The 18,714-nt window shown below is 39.0% G+C and overlaps 1 protein-coding gene across 2 annotated transcripts in view; it reads right to left on the bottom strand.

Annotated features, from left to right (window-relative positions):
* LOC130073590 (glucocorticoid receptor-like) overlaps positions 1-18,714 on the bottom strand; it is a 75,696-nt gene that overhangs the window by 14,077 nt on the left and 42,905 nt on the right. Inside the window, exons 3-5 of one of the 2 annotated variants that reach the window (XM_056239098.1) lie at positions 10,632-10,786; positions 5,271-5,297; positions 1,290-1,406 (exon numbers count right to left, since the gene is read on the bottom strand). In XM_056239098.1, coding sequence (XP_056095073.1) covers positions 1,290-1,406; positions 5,271-5,297; positions 10,632-10,786 — 299 coding nt within the window. The remainder of the gene's footprint in view (positions 1-1,289; positions 1,407-5,270; positions 5,298-10,631; positions 10,787-18,714) is intronic. The other variant, XM_056239099.1, reaches the window with a different exon arrangement.

Raw genomic sequence — 18,714 nt, 5'->3', positions numbered from 1 at the left:
TGTCGAAATCGGAATGGATTTTGACGTTGTTATTGAAATTGGGTCTGATAAAATAACTTTTTGGCAACCACAGGTAAATAAAGAACTGTCCTTTGGGCATATTGGACAACAAAAATATTATAATAATGTATGATTTAAACTAAGAACATATTCATTGCAGAATTTTTTTTATATAAACATATCTGAACAACATATATGTATATATACTGTATATATATATATATATATATATATATATATATATATATATATATATATTTATATATATATATATACTGTATACTATATATACACACATATAAATGAACGTCATGAAACCAAAAGCAGAAGCCCTCTGTCCAAAAAGCTAATTAAAATCAACAAATCCAGATTCTAATGTTCTATATTAAAGACAATGTTCTCAAGTGACGTAATGACTACCACAAAATAAGAATTAGCATGTGCTTTTTAGTCATTTATTGTGAATTCATACAATTATGGAGTTCCTATATGAAGGAATATTCCAGTGAATCTTTCAAATTTTAGCACATAGACTATATAAAAAGAGACATGAACGCCTGTGTGTTTTGATGTGCGAACGCCTCTTGAAGGTTTTCTCTCGGAAAATCGCAGTTGTTGATTGTGAGCTTACCATCAAGCACAATGTCATTTTGTCCCACTTTCTAAATTTTCTGCCATAAATGTTTCTATGGCAACTAAAAGCCTCTCTACAACCCCAGATTTAGTTAGCAGCTCCTGCATCAAGGTCTTTTTTTTCTCCTGTTTCGGTGCTTCACGCAAATAAGTCACCCATAATTTTAAAGGCTTGCACAGAGATGGATGAATCCTGTCCAATATCTGTGAAGTACATCAGCACGCTGTCAATGAGGCACTGCTGCCTTCTTAAAGCTTTCTGGCCATTTGAGAACTTCCTTCATCTTTTGCGCATGAAAGAAAAATCTGCACAAACAGTCTTTGGTCTCACCGTGTTTTCTACCACCTACTTAAGGACGTGCACTGAAAAAAAAAAAGCGTATTTGTTTCAAAGAAATACTGGAACTGGATTATTTGATGACATTTGTACAGTTGACATTTCTCGATCATTGATGCGAAAAGTGTACCATATTAAAATTGAGTTTTTCCCTTCAAAGCGGTTCAATCGAAATCTATCATTTTTGAGAAACTCCTCACAAATGTCACTCCTAGTAACTTGCTGGTTTGCGCTCCTGTGCTGTGGCATATAAAGGTCATATAAATCACTCAAGTGAGCCACATGACAACCGCTCATCAATCCATCAGAGCATCCTCACCTTCCAGATTCATGCCGGCCTGAAGACACTTGCGGAAGCGGCATGCCGGGCAGTTTTTCCTCCTTATCTTGTCGATAATGCAATCATTTCTTCCAGCGCAGAGATAGTTGTGCTGCCCTGGAAAAAAAGAATTACAATTGCAATGAGCGCCTCTGGTGTTTGGGGTTATAGCATCACCCCCCCCCCACGCCCCCCCCAGTAAAGTGATGACTGAATCCATAGTTCTGTAGATTGAACTTATTTCCCTGTAGAATCAGCAACAATCAGGAAAAGTGACACACCGATTAAGTGTCTTAAAAGTAAAAGTAAAAGTAACTAAAGGGGCTTTCGCACCGGAGGAACCTTTTCATAGTTTCTAGAACTGATGGGAGTTTTGGTTCCTTGCCACTGTCGCCTTTCTTCGCGTTTTGCTTACTTAGTTGGGGACATTTAATTTTATATTTAACAATATTATTACAACATTATTTTCCTGTTATCTCTGTAAAGCTGCTTTGAAACAATCTGTATTGTAAAAAGCGCTATATAAATAAAGGTGACTTGACTAGAACTATTGGCGGAAGTTCCCGGATTTTGGCGTGTTCGCACCGCAGGAACTAGTAACGATTTTAGTTCTAGGAACTCCTTTTGGAGGAACTAACTCGTACTTCAGAGTCGGGTCTAAACCAGCACTATAGGAACTATCCGTGAAGTTAGTGTGCGCTGATTGGCCGAACGCACGCGAAACACCGGTACCCACCATTTTTTAAAAAGCTGTGATTAATCACACAGATTATAGCCTATATATTTACTCCAGAAATGAACTCTACGAACATGGAAAACAGTGATAGATGGACCTCTTAACCTTTACCTATGAAGAAAAATCCAACGCAACTTTGAGGGAATCAAGCCAAACATGATTATGTATTTCCGCTCAGCTAGCAAACACTGGACATCAACCACACGGCATTCGCTAATAACTTTTCATTACTGTCTACTTTCTATGTAAAACAGTTCTATTTAATAACGTATTAGACAGGACTGTTAGACAGATTGTAAACTATTGAACACTGAGAATGCGAGCACTGTTTGTTTGCTCAGGCTCTGGCTGGCGTTCTCAGCACTGTCAAAATAAAGGTCCGCCGCGCTGTAAAAATAAAAGTCACAACAACGAGCGCGGCTTACGTCACTTCAGAGTTCCTACTGGCAGTGCGAATGCAACCAGGAAAACGTTCCTAAGGGAACCATTAGTTCTCGGGGAACCACCCTGGTGGGTAGCTCCTAGAACTGGTTGAAGCATCCCTGTAAAAAGCCATTCCGGCACATGCTGTACACATTATGAGAACATAACAGTCACATCTTTATTCATTTCTACAAACTTCTGAAAGCTTTAAGTCAGACATGCTTGGAATTATTACAGACTTGTACGCCAAAACAGATGAATAATCAAACGCCACCTCTACCAATCTACTGCCAAGCACTCAGCCCTTTGAGGATCCCTCCATTTGGTGTGGAGAACATGCCATCCAACAGTCTGTAGAGACCCAACTTACAGAATTGTTCATTTTGAAGCATTTCAAAGCATCCAATTGCCAAGTATATGCTGCTATTTAAAAACAGTTTCTGTGTCTCTTTGTTCTATTTCTCTCTAACTATAACATTGCAGGGAGGATTTTGTGTGACAACCTAATTAGAAGCTAAACATAATGTTCTCTAATTGTTATTTTTACATTATATTTAATAATGAACAGTGCTCTGCTGTTTAGTTACTACCTATTTGTATGTGTATATGCATGTACTATATGATACATATGTTTGATGCTGTGTTTGTGTACAACGACCTTGAACTTGGGAAAGGCGCTTTATAAAAAAAAAAGATTATTTTTATAAAAACTAACATTCCCAAAACATTTTGGGAACCATGCATGGAAATGCAAGTAGTGACAATTATATTTACATTACATCTGCATAGAGAAGATTGAGAAAACTTTACATAATATATCTTCGATTAAGCATATTTTTTATTTAAGCTTATTTTTCACCTGATAAATAGAGCTTGGAAATCCATTTCTGTCTGCCTTTCAACTAAATAGATGAGGAAAAGTGATCAAAAGACAATTTAGCTTTATCCTCATTTCCCAGAACACCGCTTGACACCCAACGTCCTCTTTTCATTAACTGTTCAAATAAAACAATAATGCCCCAAACATGTTTAGCAGGCTTTAGCACTCTGACTCAAATGTCTTCCCATTAGTCATAGTAAAGACACATCAACAAAACCGATCAATGCAAATGGACTCATACACCAACTGTGATGCAAGCAAAGTCAAGTCAAGTGCAAACTATGATGATTATCAGAATGCAAACTAGATACTAAAAACTAGTGCAGTTAACATGCCTGTGAGCAGGGTCAGAAATCAACTTGGGTTGAATAACATAGTGACAAATATGTCCTAAATAAATATTAACTGTATCAGAGGCAAGTGCTGTTCTAGCTAACTTTTAAAAATTCAAACATTAAGAAAATATTCATAAACTTAACATAGAGGTTAGTAGATTGATGTAATCAAACAACACATGTGCCCGCCAATTATTTCAAATATATATTTTACGTGTTCATTGTGTTATGATATCATGTGCATTATTGTCAGCTACTTGAATTTAATGCTGAATTGATTTTACACATAATGGCCATAACTGAGCCATAATAATGGCCAATAATGAAAATAGGTTGTTTGACATAATTGGAGAAACCGTTTTGGTAACACTTTATAATAACTGCATGCTATTAATCATTTGTTACGCATGAGTAAACAGTTAATTCATCATTTATAAAGCATTAATAGACATTAATAAGCAGTTTATAAATACAGCTATAAACACTTTTTTTCTTGATTTATAAGCATATCTATAATGCGTTTAATAATTGTATTTTCATACTTTGTTAATGATCAATTAATAATTTCTAAATGAAGTACAGCATTATTTATAAACCAGTTATTTAAGAGTTGTCAGTTATTCATAAGATCACTTAGAAAGTGTAAGTAAATGTAGTAAATACAGGTAGTTATAAAGCATTTAGTAGTGGTCAGTTAACTATTTTGTGAGCTAATCTAAAGTGAGGACTATTCATGCCTTGTAAAGCATTTATAAAAGGAGATTTAAAGGCTCATCAATCTTCTAAACAGTAAAATGTAACAAACACAACACAGTGATACACAACATAGAAATATTTAACAGCCTTTAAATCTCCTTTATAAATGCTTTACAAGGCATGAATAGTCCTCACTTTAGATGAGCTCACAAACATAGTTAACTGACCACTACTAAATACTTTATAACTACCCGAATTAACCCTGAATTACTGCATAAATACATGTTAATAAAGCACTTATTAACACACTAAGTAACCATCACTATATGTCTGAATAATAAGATGTATGAATGTACATTTAAATAGTTTATTAATCATTTACTTACACGTTCTAAGTAATCTTGTGAACCACTGAAAACTCTTAAATAACTGGTTTATAAAAAATGCAATTAATCATTTAGAAATAATAAATTGATCATTAATAAAGGATGAAAATACAATTATTAAATAAATTATAGATATGCTTGTAAATCAAGAAGAAAGCATTTATAGCTGTATTTATAAACTGCTTATTAATGTCTATTAATGCTTTATGAATGATGAATTAACTGTTTACTCATGCTTAACTAATGATTATTAGCGTGTAGTTATTATAAAGTGTTACCCATGTTTTTATTTGGTTCGAATGAAAAATGTCCTGATAAAGGTTAATAGAATAAAAAAAGGTAAAAATAAGTCTAGCTAACCATTCATTTCTGACAGTGCTTGTGGGTGATTTCTTTTCCCGCTCCAAGGATTGAGCTTCATTGTACCAGTGTTACTACTATGAATTATTAGACAAAAGCATTTAAGCACAGGTGCATTGTGGGGCGACTGTTAGCAAAAGCATTATTTAAAGTGAATTTATTTACCATCAGTGTTTTGTCGTGCTCTCCATCCTTCACCATTGCCAGAGCAACCGAAGAAATCAGGGAAGAAAAACAAAAATAACAGATATAAATGTATCAAGTGCTGAAAACACAGCTCAGTTCATGCTGACACTTTGACAACAAATGATGTTGGTTAGCGAAAGTTAATCATTTCAGTTTAGCTACAACTATGAATTTTACAATATGAAGAATCCTCTATGCAGGACACATTCATATCTGTTATTTTTGCATAAAAAGAACAGAGGCTTCTCGCCACAAAACCAGTCGTTTTACAAAACCACCACCTTCAAAGAGTGTCCACACAACTAGTCTTTTAGTCACACTAAATGCTAATACTGTGCAACCGTTGTTTTTATCTTAGTTTCGTTTTCAGGGACTTTAAGTTTCTGTATCTTTAGTTTTCTGGTTTCCTTTGTTTGACTTTCCCAACACTCTTTAGTGGTGGGAAAGATACCCACATGGTTTTAACATGGTTACTGAAATGATTCATTATTTTAGTTCTGCTGTATTTCATTTATTTACCTTGTTTGTACTACTACTTGAGGTCCTCCTTTTCTTTTGTTTAGTGTCTGGTCTCGCCTGTGTAATAGTGATGGGGAGTTCGGATCATTTTACAGACTCTCTATCGCTCTATCTCGTTCATCAAAATGAAAGAATTTTTATTCGAGTCATTTCGTTCATGATTGAGCGGCTTTAAATGTTAAACTTTTAACAGCCAAATTCCCCGAACACATCCACCTTGATCATATTTTGAATGAAGAAATCATTATAATGCATCCTTCCGAGTCTTTTGTTCATTTGTCATGTGCCAGACGCAATGAACGGATCATTCATGAATCACCCATCACTACTGTGTAAAGAGTGTTTGCACCAACCTTTTGTTCTGTGGCTATGTGAATTATTATTAAAACTTTGTGATGAAACTTCACCATCATCTGTGTATTTGCCTGCAAGTTGCAACACATCGTGACAGAAGACCAGACCCACAATTGATTATGCAGCGAAATTGACTGTATTGGCCCGGAGAGGACTGGAAATGATGGACTTTACAGTGGAGTTTTGCAGCCTCGCCGCCAGCGCTCCTTTTGACGACGAGACCATCAAGTCATTGTGTTGGATCAGGGCAAATTACCATCATCCTGTAGACATCCTGGAGAGCACCTACCCTCGATCCAGACTACAGCCAGACCCAGAGCCCAGCTCACCACCACCCACCACCCTGGAGATTTTGCTAGAGCCCCCCTGCAGGCGGAGAGCTTCCGCCCCGCCGCGATGAATGAGCTCCGCCTCAGCTGGATACCAGCAGCCCTTCATCGTCCCATGTGATGCCTTGTGCTGTTGTGAAGCCTCGGGTCGTGCATTCACCAAGCGAGAGGATCCCTCGTCTCCGCCTCGGCCTCTGATCCCCACGCTCCACCACGGCCTGTCGGGTCCTCCTTGGCCTCTCCCACCCTTGGCTCCACCAGACCCTCGGCCTTACGGCTCCACCGGGTTCCATTCCATTGCCTTACGGTTCCATCGGGTTCAGTCGTCACTCTGCCTGCGCCATGGACTTGCAAACCTTCCGCTGCACTCTGTCTCTCCATCCCTACGGCTTCAGCAGGTTCCTACGGCTTCAGCAGGTTCCTACGGCTTCAGCAGGTTCATACGGCTTCAGCAGGTTCATACGGCTTCAGCAGGTTGGCTTCAGCAGGTTCATACGGCTTCAGCAGGTTCCTACGGCTTCAGCAGGTTCATACGGCTTCAGCAGGTTCATACGGCTTCAGCAGGTTCCTACGGCTTCAGCAGGTTCCTACGGCTTCAGCAGGTTCATACGGCTTCAGCAGGTTCATACGGCTTCAGCAGGTTCATACGGCTTCAGCAGGTTCCTACGGCTTCAGCAGGTTCATACGGCTTCAGCAGGTTCATACGGCTTCAGCAGGTTCATACGGCTTCAGCAGGTTCATACGGCTTCAGCAGGTTCCTACGGCTTCAGCAGGTTCATACGGCTTCAGCAGGTTCCTACGGCTTCAGCAGGTTCCTACGGCTTCAGCAGGTTCCTACGGCTTCAGCAGGTTCATACGGCTTCAGCAGGTTCCTACGGCTTCAGCAGGTTCATACGGCTTCAGCAGGTTCCTACGGCTTCAGCAGGTTCCTACGGCTTCAGCAGGTTCCTACGGCTTCAGCAGGTTCCTACGGCTTCAGCAGGTTCATACGGCTTCAGCAGGTTCCTACGGCTTCAGCAGGTTCATACGGCTTCAGCAGGTTCATACGGCTTCAGCAGGTTCCTACGGCTTCAGCAGGTTCCTACGGCTTCAGCAGGTTCATACGGCTTCAGCAGGTTCCTACGGCTTCAGCAGGTTCATACGGCTTCAGCAGGTTCCTACGGCTTCAGCAGGTTCCTACGGCTTCAGCAGGTTCATACGGCTTCAGCAGGTTCATACGGCTTCAGCAGGTTCCTACGGCTTCAGCAGGTTCCTACGGCTTCAGCAGGTTCATACGGCTTCAGCAGGTTCATACGGCTTCAGCAGGTTCATACGGCTTCAGCAGGTTCCTACGGCTTCAGCAGGTTCCTACGGCTTCAGCAGGTTCATACGGCTTCAGCAGGTTCATACGGCTTCAGCAGGTTCATACGGCTTCAGCAGGTTCCTACGGCTTCAGCAGGTTCATACGGCTTCAGCAGGTTCCTACGGCTTCAGCAGGTTCCTACGGCTTCAGCAGGTTCATACGGCTTCAGCAGGTTCCTACGGCTTCAGCAGGTTCATACGGCTTCAGCAGGTTCCTACGGCTTCAGCAGGTTCCTACGGCTTCAGCAGGTTCCTACGGCTTCAGCAGGTTCCTACGGCTTCAGCAGGTTCATACGGCTTCAGCAGGTTCCTACGGCTTCAGCAGGTTCATACGGCTTCAGCAGGTTCATACGGCTTCAGCAGGTTCCTACGGCTTCAGCAGGTTCCTACGGCTTCAGCAGGTTCATACGGCTTCAGCAGGTTCCTACGGCTTCAGCAGGTTCATACGGCTTCAGCAGGTTCCTACGGCTTCAGCAGGTTCCTACGGCTTCAGCAGGTTCATACGGCTTCAGCAGGTTCATACGGCTTCAGCAGGTTCCTACGGCTTCAGCAGGTTCCTACGGCTTCAGCAGGTTCATACGGCTTCAGCAGGTTCATACGGCTTCAGCAGGTTCATACGGCTTCAGCAGGTTCCTACGGCTTCAGCAGGTTCATACGGCTTCAGCAGGTTCATACGGCTTCAGCAGGTTCATACGGCTTCAGCAGGTTCATACGGCTTCAGCAGGTTCCTACGGCTTCAGCAGGTTCATACGGCTTCAGCAGGTTCATACGGCTTCAGCAGGTTCCTACGGCTTCAGCAGGTTCCTACGGCTTCAGCAGGTTCATACGGCTTCAGCAGGTTCCTACGGCTTCAGCAGGTTCATACGGCTTCAGCAGGTTCCTACGGCTTCAGCAGGTTCCTACGGCTTCAGCAGGTTCATACGGCTTCAGCAGGTTCATACGGCTTCAGCAGGTTCCTACGGCTTCAGCAGGTTCCTACGGCTTCAGCAGGTTCATACGGCTTCAGCAGGTTCATACGGCTTCAGCAGGTTCATACGGCTTCAGCAGGTTCCTACGGCTTCAGCAGGTTCATACGGCTTCAGCAGGTTCATACGGCTTCAGCAGGTTCATACGGCTTCAGCAGGTTCCTATGGCTTCAGCAGGTTCCTACGGCTTCAGCAGGTTCATACGGCTTCAGCAGGTTCCTCCTCCGGACCAACGGACTTATTTCGGATTTTCCTTTACCTTTATTTTTTTACATTTCCATATTTCACATCAACATTATGAGTTGTTCTGCAGTAAACTGTACTAGTCGATTCTGCGGGAGTGTGGGCTGATACCTGATACCGAGGCTCCACTTCACGCTCACTACTGCGCAGTCTCGGGTTCCGAATCAGCGCAATATGTCAGCGCCATATCGGGACATTGGTGGCTTCACTTTTCTACAATGGAAGATAGTGAATGTGCATCATCCATCTTTTTTTACCGTCTATAATTCAGATGCAAATGCTTTTCTAATTGATGGGTTTTTCTTCAGGATTATGGGTAATGTAGTTCTCCACTGTTGTTTTTTTTTTAATGCAACGGAAATGACTTTGACTTGTGTGCATAGCTTCCACAGAAACACCATCACTTCAACCTCTGAGTACATGGAAGGTCTGTTCTGAAAGGTTTATAAGTAATCTAATTTGAGGAGAAAATGAATTGTATTTTATTTTTGGAACTCTATTTTGTGCTCTTCAGAGAATGGATAGTGGATAAAGCCAAAGGAGTAGATATTGCAGTGAATATTATGCAGGTGCACTGCCCTGTAGTTCAGTATTCGGATGGAGCATGTGTTTAAACAGTAGGGTATTTTGTCAGGTAGCCAAGCACACATGCCTTATTGCTGCATGCTCTTTTTCTAGACACATTCTGTGTTACAACTCTAAAGAAATATCTTATCTCAAGGTAACACCTCCACAGGAAACCACACTTTGACAATGTTTCAGTTTTTTTTTCTTCCTGTGATTAATTGAGGCAAACCCGATCATCTGTCTACTGAGGTTTACAGAAACTCTGATTGATGGAGTAGATCACACAGAAATTACTCAAACGATATAGATTAAGGTCATGCTCAGTACACAGTGTAGGTGACTATTAGGCGAAAAAAGCAGTGGTTCAGAAGTCTGAGTAAATGAGAAATATTTCAGATTCTCCACTGTTTCTAGGTCATGAATTCTATATTAAATTTTAATATAGAATCATGCTCATGCTTTCAAACACAAGCTGTATTGAGTGATTTACAAAAGGATCACAATAATAAATCCACACCTTGCAATATCAGAATTAATGCACACATATTAAATGCACACTCACCGGACGATATAAAATAATATCATTAATGATTGTATTATTTAACTTTCATTAAATAATACATAAAATAAATGCTCATTTAATTTCATCAATTGTCTGTGCAACTCATTTGCTACGTACTATTTGATGTCTTTCCAATATAAACTAGAGGTTAGAGCATTAAATATCAATGGGCCTTGTGCTATAAATAAAAATGTTGTGTACATTCCAAAAATAAATCACACTTTTAACATATAGATGGCCTAACAGACATGGACGAAAATCATCAAAACTAAATTGAGTGTCCATATGCCATCATTTTATCAGCCATTGTACGCTATTCAAAATGTATTCGACAGGACAACCTGATTACATGCAATTCGTTTGTTGTTCACTGTATAATAAAATGAGAATCAACGCATTTATCAGCCCAGTGCCGTCAAAAAGGAAGATGACGTAGTAAGTGTAAGTCCTGCAGGCTCACCCTCTACGGCTCTTTTGAAGAAAACCTTGCAGCTGCCACAGGTGAGCACACCATAATGACATCCAGAGGCCTCATCTGAGCACACCAAGCAGATCTTATGGCCGTTTCCGCTGGGCTTGACTGATCCGGACGGATTGGAACTGCTCACTTCAGGCCTGGCCAAAGAGGAAAAAAGAATACAAAGAAAAAAAGTTGAAGGCATTTCAAATGAAATTAAATAGCTCTTCTAATACAATCAACAAAAGACCCATATTTCACATTGGACATTAAGTGGCCACCTAACAAAGTATTTAATATTGAGTTTAATGTAGCCTGCTATTACCAAGTCACAAATGAATTTGCACCAAAAGAAACACATAAAAAACACAAGTTTACTAAGAAAGCGCAGCACGAGCTCAGAACAGATTTAATTTCGGGCCGATCTCGATCTCGAGAGCTGGGAGATCAAGTGAGAAACTGTTTGAATTCGCCACAGTATTAATAACACTGAATCGAGATCTAGTGAGAAGCATTCAAACTCAGTGCAGAATTCTGTTATAAACCATAGATAGATATCAAAATAAACAGCGTCGACGTGGAAATCGGGAGAAATGTGTCATGAGCGAAACAAACAACTTATAGAACGCTTTTCAGTCCACAAATAACCGACATCCACAATGGATTTAATGTAGAAACATTAACTGTAACCATGGTATTGTGGCAGAAATAATATTTTCAAGGTTCGTACAACCTTTAGAGACTTCAAATTCGAATATTATCAAATGTCTAAATATTATCCCATTATTCAATTTAAATGTTATTTTAATGTGATGACCAAAAACATTATTTGTTCATCCTTCAAAGATTGTTCCCATAATTAAAGGTTTCAACTCAAGATGTAGGAAAACTAACACTTCGTGGCAAACAAAACACTTTTATTTAAAAATAAAAAAGACTAGGAGGAGCAATCATTGGCTTATTAGGCAGAATATATTTTTACACAAGTTTTGCTTTTGGATTTATATTTAGACATTAGAAAAGTCACTATTATAAAATATCAAATCATCAAGAAATATTTTATTGTCAAATTTGGCACTTTTTTGTACTAAAGTATAAAGTAGAAAAAGTCAAAAAGTCTCACGAAAAACAAACTTTTCTTTAACTTGCAACTGAATTACACAAAGCAAGAGCTCTCCTTTTATAATGACTGAAGCTGTCCGTCAGTTCAGTATGATGCTATAGAAAAACAATGGTACATTTAATAAGTAAAATATTTCTAAAACACATTTCTGTTGTTAATCAAAGTTAATTTGATCTGCATCTCAACTCAAGCTCAGTGCTTTGCTGTCAAATGTGCATTTCCAAGACATAAACGTAATATTATTAGTATCTGTAGAAACTAGTGGCACCGGTGCTACTGCTCTCGAGTGTTAGTCTGAAGCCCTGGGCAAGGTGCATGTTGTCTCCTAGCTAAGAAGGGCATGCTTGAACTGGAAGGAACATGAACCTGATAACACGTAAAACTCAAGTGACAAAAGAAGGTACATTTAAAATCAGTTATATCCTAATCTTCAATTAAATTCAAATAATGGTGTAGCAGTCTTCGTCAAATGTGGTACTAAAAACAAAACAAAAATGGATTTAGACATTGTGGACAAATCTTTCCAAATCTAGAAACACGGATATAAGGAATTTAAGTAACTCCATCAAACAAAACATATCTTGCAAAGATTATATGGCTTTGGCAAATCCAGCAACTATTTCTGGGACTTTTGTTTCACCCAGAACCCTGATTTGACCAGCTCATTGCCATTTTAAGTCTGGAATACCTAGACAACTTTTACCCAAATGTCTGCCCCGATTTACAGTCTGGATAAGTCGACGCTTGTTGCTGAGAGTCGGAGCATGTCTGTAGACTTGAGCTGACAGATTTCACAGGAGGAGAAAAAAAATTCCCAGTCGTAGGACATCAGAAATTTTTTTGAGCCGATTTTAGAATTTTTTTTTTTTTGTCATGCAACGATGCACGTTTCTACACGCGTTTGTTCCATGATGTGATATATAAATATAATCAAACCGTTGAAATAGTGTTTTCAGATTTCATCGGGGCCCTAAAATAATAATTGTGTTCAAATTTTGATAAATTGTTGCTAAATTATAGAATATGTCATGATTTCGATTATTGATTACTGAAATTTAATTTAAACATTAAAACAGAAACCAGTAAAGTTCTAATAAAACTGATTTCATAGGGCCCCTGTTAAGTGTATGCCCATGCCCAGTGTTTTCCTCTGTAACCAAAGTCGGCAAGTGTATGATGCCTTGTGTTTTCAGATGTGTTCTATTCCAGCGTTCAACATGACGCCATCTGAGGGTTAACACACCATTAATTATCTGGCAGGAGATGCTCAGGACAGCTAATAATCATTGGCGGAATAGTGCCACTGATCATCAACAAGTGTTAGAGCAATTTCACTCTCCCGATAGAGCTTCATTTGTGCTGGTTTACCGCTTTGATGATCTGCTTTTTGGTATTACAAATCCCTGACACCTTCTCAGGTAACCAGAACTGTCTGACAGGTTAGCCAACATGCCGCAAGCTGCCATATTTAGCTCCCATCTGCATGAACACATTAAGCTGTATGTCAGCTGATTGACAGGCTATTCGGAGCAGAGCAATACATACATTGTTGCAAGTAATACCTTCACACCCATTTAAAAACGACACCAATTGCAATAAGGGTTTCGGGTTTCAGAATACTGTAATACCAGGCCCCATGTTTAGCTCACAAGAACGCTTGTATTCTCAAGCCCAACAAGTCTGACCTAAAGTTAGAGTAGAGGGGTCACTAGAAAGATGACACCGCTCATAAACCGGTGAGGCAGGCTCTTTCATGTCAGCCAAAATTACTCACGCTATACTGCAATTCAGTTCAACTGACATGTAGTATGAGTAATCGTTTCCTTTAAACCTTTTTTACTCCCTGTGAGTTACAAATGCTTATCAATCAGACGACTGTGCCTAATGATCTTTGATGAGATTCAAAGATTTTGGATCTTTTGGAAGCATCTCCTTCCATAAACCAGCAGTATTCAATTAGAGCTCCAGGTGGTCCATCGCAACACTTATTTCCCAGCAAACTTGTGTATGGCTAAGATGTACATTTCAGAGCTAGGCTACTTATTGTTTGTTTCCAAATTGGCAGCAATAGTAAGAAAAAGAATAAACCCAGTCATACAACAAATCTCACAATATGTAAGATTTTTAAATTAAAAATATCCAATGTTACATTATCCCAAATGTTTCCAAGTGTTTAAATCCAGAGAAATTAGCTATTTTAACCAGTGTAATCCGCAATATCCGTGCTACCCTTGATTTCCAATTTTTAATATATTGTGTTTAAAAAGACAGGTGAGCAACTGTTTGGATACTTCTATAGACCGAAAACTAAATCATTGTTATATAGCTCAACACAGAATTGTTGTTTGAATCCCTTGTTTTACCGCGAGCAACATGTTCGTACCATGCCTCAGAGACAACACTATTTTGTCAAGTGGCTAACACAGCATAATCAGAAAGATCTAGTTTCAAGTGTCAAGTTTATTTGTCATATGCACAAGATGTCAGTGACAGTTTGAACATTGAAATGCTTGTTGTGGGGCTCAGGCATTCAACAGCAGCAAATACAAATACAGATACAAATAAAAAGAGTAAGATGTGTGAAAAGAGTAAAGATGTGCAGTATGCGATTTTTCAGAATCGTTGTTGAATACTGTTGGTATTTGAAATCAACCCAAACAAACACACCCCTCCCTTCATTGCACATATATATTTCATTTGGATAAGATGTGATTAAATTTGTGTGCATATGCGGTTCTGGTTCATGTTTAAAGCACTAGAGCATATTAAATATGCTCATAAAAACTTGAAACATGCTTGCTCCGGTCCGTAAACGATCTATACAATCCGCGTTGTTTCGAGCGTTGTTCCAATCATCGTGACGTTCTTCCTCCACTGTAATGCGATCGCATGCGTAATACAGCGCAGTAATTGGGTTAAAACAGTTCATTCTCATGGATAAATGCAAAGAAGCACTCAGAAACTGCTGACGGAGAATCGTGCCGGCAGCCAATCACACACTCCTAAAGTACGCTTCTACCTCACATACCGTGACGTTGCTTCGTTTTCAACCCAGAAGAACGAAAGTGCTTTCAGCGATGTGCATGTTCTCAAAAAATGTGTGTTGGGGTTTCAATACCCTTTAAGGAGTTTTTTCTTTTACTTGTTTTCATTATCTATTAATATTAACCAATTTCAAAAACCATTAACGGTATTCAAATTTCCTTTAAACTGCAAAACAATTAATGGCAGTATTAATGTCAGTTTTGCTACATAAAGACAGAAACAAAATTAGATTTAAATTAACCAGAAAAACAGGTACTAAAAACCAAAGGTTCTATTATGAAAACGCCACCGCCATAATTACCACTTTATGCACACTACTAATATTATTTGCTCATATTTTAAACAAAGTTATGTCAGCAATAACATAAAATAAATAATAAACAAGGACTGCAACACGTATTGCACGTTTCTGCACTGATGCAAAATTTGTGGGCGATCAAATAATTGTATAAGTTCCAAATAAAAAGAGAAAATTATCAAATTACCGGTAGATTAATTACTTTTCATTTGCAAAGTATTTAATTCAATGGATTATAGTAACCGAAACATGGTGTACGATTACTTAAGATTGAATTTCTTTTTTTTAAAGATAAATAAATTCAGATTTGGGTTAATCCACCCATATGTATTTATATTAATAATATTAGTATTTTTCAACAGCAGAATACATTCTGTATAAGGAACAGCTCATCCAATGTGATTGGGGTATAGTACTTCATTTATAAACGACATGCGTTTGTACCAAGCCTGTCATTTTCTACATTGTGTAGTATATTTTTGCTGGATTGCGTAATCGAGCCTCCAACACTGAGAGTTATAGTCAAACGCTGCCAAATCCAACGTGTGCCTGCAGGGTTTGTTGGTTTTCCCCTGCAGGATTTCGGAGATGTCGATTTGAGCTCCATCCAGCAGGTGGTGTGTGACTGTCTCTCTTCTTCTTGATGTATTTCCTTCCACTCTCTGCTTGCACAACAGCCCTTTGAGAATCCGAGACCTTCTCGGCACAAACACACACAGCTCCACATCATGAGAATGTAGTTCACTGACCTCAGCAATTAGTTGCCGCCTACTTGTTTGCAGGCCGAGCAGAAAAAAAGATATGATCATAACCTAGCACTGAGCTACCTAAACACTTTTAATGTGAGCTACTAAAGTGTTTTGGCACCACTGATAGTGAAATAAATGCAAGTTCACTTGTGCCTCCGGAAAGCTCTGAATCATTTTCCAGACTGAAATGCTTCATTGCGTTCTAATAGTAAGGCTCTGAGGGCTGAACGTAGGCCACTATGGCAGTACATGTGTTTTTTCAATGGACACTTTATGTGTAGAATTTTAGAAAATAAACACTTTCACACTCTCACTAGTTCAGTTCATTTGTAGCCGTGTAAATTATGTATCGATCTTGTAGTTTTCTGAAGTGGAAATGACGAAGATTGAAACCTAATTTTATAGCTAACATATTACGTATCTGTAAAAAATGAAATAAATGAAATAATGTTTTCACAATTTTTGAAAAAATTACAGCTTGATTGGGAACGATGTAGAATAAAATGTTCTGCTATCAATTAATATTTACCTTGATTTTTGTTTTCTTTCATTTCATATCAAGAATGCTAATAACTGTCGCCTCCTTGGTAAATATTACAACTTACCATTTTAATATAGAATTCAATAGACATGATCATGGGATTGTATATCAATATCTTGTGATCTAATCACTTTATCAGGGCTTGGTATTGACACAGATTTCACAAATCGGTTCGATTCTGATTCACAAGCTCTTGATTCGTTTGGATTCAAATTTTATTTGTTTCGATACAGATTTGTTTGGATAGTTTTTTCTTGAGGAAAACATTCTTTCAACTAATCTCTTAACTAACTCCATTACTATAATAATAAAGGTTAAAATGAACAACGGTCCAAATCCAATTTGTATTTATTTTTAGATATAATAATCGACATTCAAATAAAAACAGTTGCATACAAACATTTAAATTGCACATTTGGGATCTATTAAATCAACTTTTTCATGATGTAGTCATGTTTCTATTCCAAATTAGTTGTTGATCAAATGAGACTAAGTATTTAATAATCTATGGTATACCTTAAAGTTGAAAGATATGATTGTACTTATATACAATGAAGATTGCACTATAGTTTATAGCATGGTCATTAAATAAATAAATAAAATGTCACCAAGCAAGAGGTTTGCTGATTTAGTTCTTCTAATTATGAACTATTCGGGTCAATTTGAGTCTTTCTTTATAATTCAATTGTTACAGTATAATGTGCAACTCTATACAATATGATTATGTACTGATTCAAGGATCATCATCTATGTCTTTAACCATTTGAGAATAATCTTATCTTTTGTTTGTGTCCATGATTCTTGTCATGAATATTTGACTGAGGTTAAAGAAAAATGCAAACTATTCACCCAAATGCTAGACTAACGGGGTTGTATTACATGTGATCCCCAGTTCGTATACAAGGCGCTCCCTTCTCCTTCACTATTTATTTTTGGGAGATGTTTCTTGCAGCAAGAGATCCAAAAGATACTCATCTCCCAGAACCAAGTACACACTAGCAGCGATACAGCCGCGCACACACACTCCTCGTGACCTGGGACATCCAGAGATCCGGAAATATCGTCCCAGGCTAAACATGTACCAAAACTACCAAATGATTATTTGGGAAATTTGATCCGACATGTGGCATACAGTTGCTGCCTTCACAGATTCGCTTCTCCTCTCAAACACAATGCTCTGAAGTATTAGACACAAGTAGGAGGCATGCGTTTAATAAATGATAGTCACATTAGCCTTTCGCCTGAGGCAAAGTGTCGGATCCAAGCAATCCCCGGCTTAACCAACCAATTTTGCTAAATCAATAGAACATTTAACAACTATTACACCAAGAACTTCAATTCCAAAACACCCATTACAATTTGAGAGTCCTTCTGCGGGACCCCTTTGTCTTCATTCTCGAAAGCAAGTCCTTGAATGTTGCGGGTAAGTGATAAATAAAATATGCTAACAATACAAATGAGGAACGGAGGGGCTGTTATCGCCAAGAATGCTCGTCCAACAGGAAAGGCAAGTTTCATAACAGTCATGTTGCTACACAAAATTCCTGATACGTCCCATTAATCACAGCGCCCCATTGGCTGTGAAGTGCAAAGATGCAGTGCGAGCATTTCGCATTTGCAAGTGGAAATGTGTGCGAAAGTGGAATATTATTGGGCAGACCTATGACACCCCAATCAAAACAGACAAAAGCTCCCTAATTCAGCAGTTTTTCACTGTCTTACACCATGGAAGTTGCGTTTTTTAGGCAATGTGTCAACATTTTCATGGTTGGACTCTACAGCCCTGATATCTGCAAGGTTTGAAAATCAAGTCTTTTTTTCTAAAACTCGCACTGTAAAGATGTGGACCTTGTGGCCCACACTGTACAAATCAGCCGAATTCCGAGATTGGTCCGGATCAAAAAACAAACAAAAAAACGTTGTCTTGTTCCGCTTAGCGCTCAGATTAGCATTTTTAACACCGAATCTACAGATGCCGAACCTAAAGGCATAGGGATACGTTCACAACCTGATTGGTCGGCTTTTATGACGTATTGCCTATTTTGAGACGGAATTTACCGAACATCCAAAACAATGCTGTGTTCTTGAATAAATGCGCTTGTTGTATGTGCGCAGCCTACATATGATGGAGACGCGGTTCTGACGCCTGTACCGTTAATCTTCCTGTTTTTGGTTCGTTTGACATGTCTTTGGTCCATGTTGCATTCATATTTCATTCGAACCGCACCCGAGTTCGTTTGGAAACAGACCGAGACCCGTCTTTTCAGGGGTCTCGGTCCGCTTGTTTGGTGCGCACCAGGGTTAGGATGCCAGCGTTCACACTTATTGAA

The sequence above is a fragment of the Rhinichthys klamathensis genome, unplaced genomic scaffold, assembly GCF_029890125.1.
Source record: "Rhinichthys klamathensis goyatoka isolate OS25496 unplaced genomic scaffold, OSU_Roscu_1.1 h1tg000554l_1, whole genome shotgun sequence".
Lineage (NCBI taxonomy): Eukaryota > Metazoa > Chordata > Actinopteri > Cypriniformes > Leuciscidae > Rhinichthys > Rhinichthys klamathensis.
This window is presented reverse-complemented; position numbering and strand designations above follow the sequence as displayed.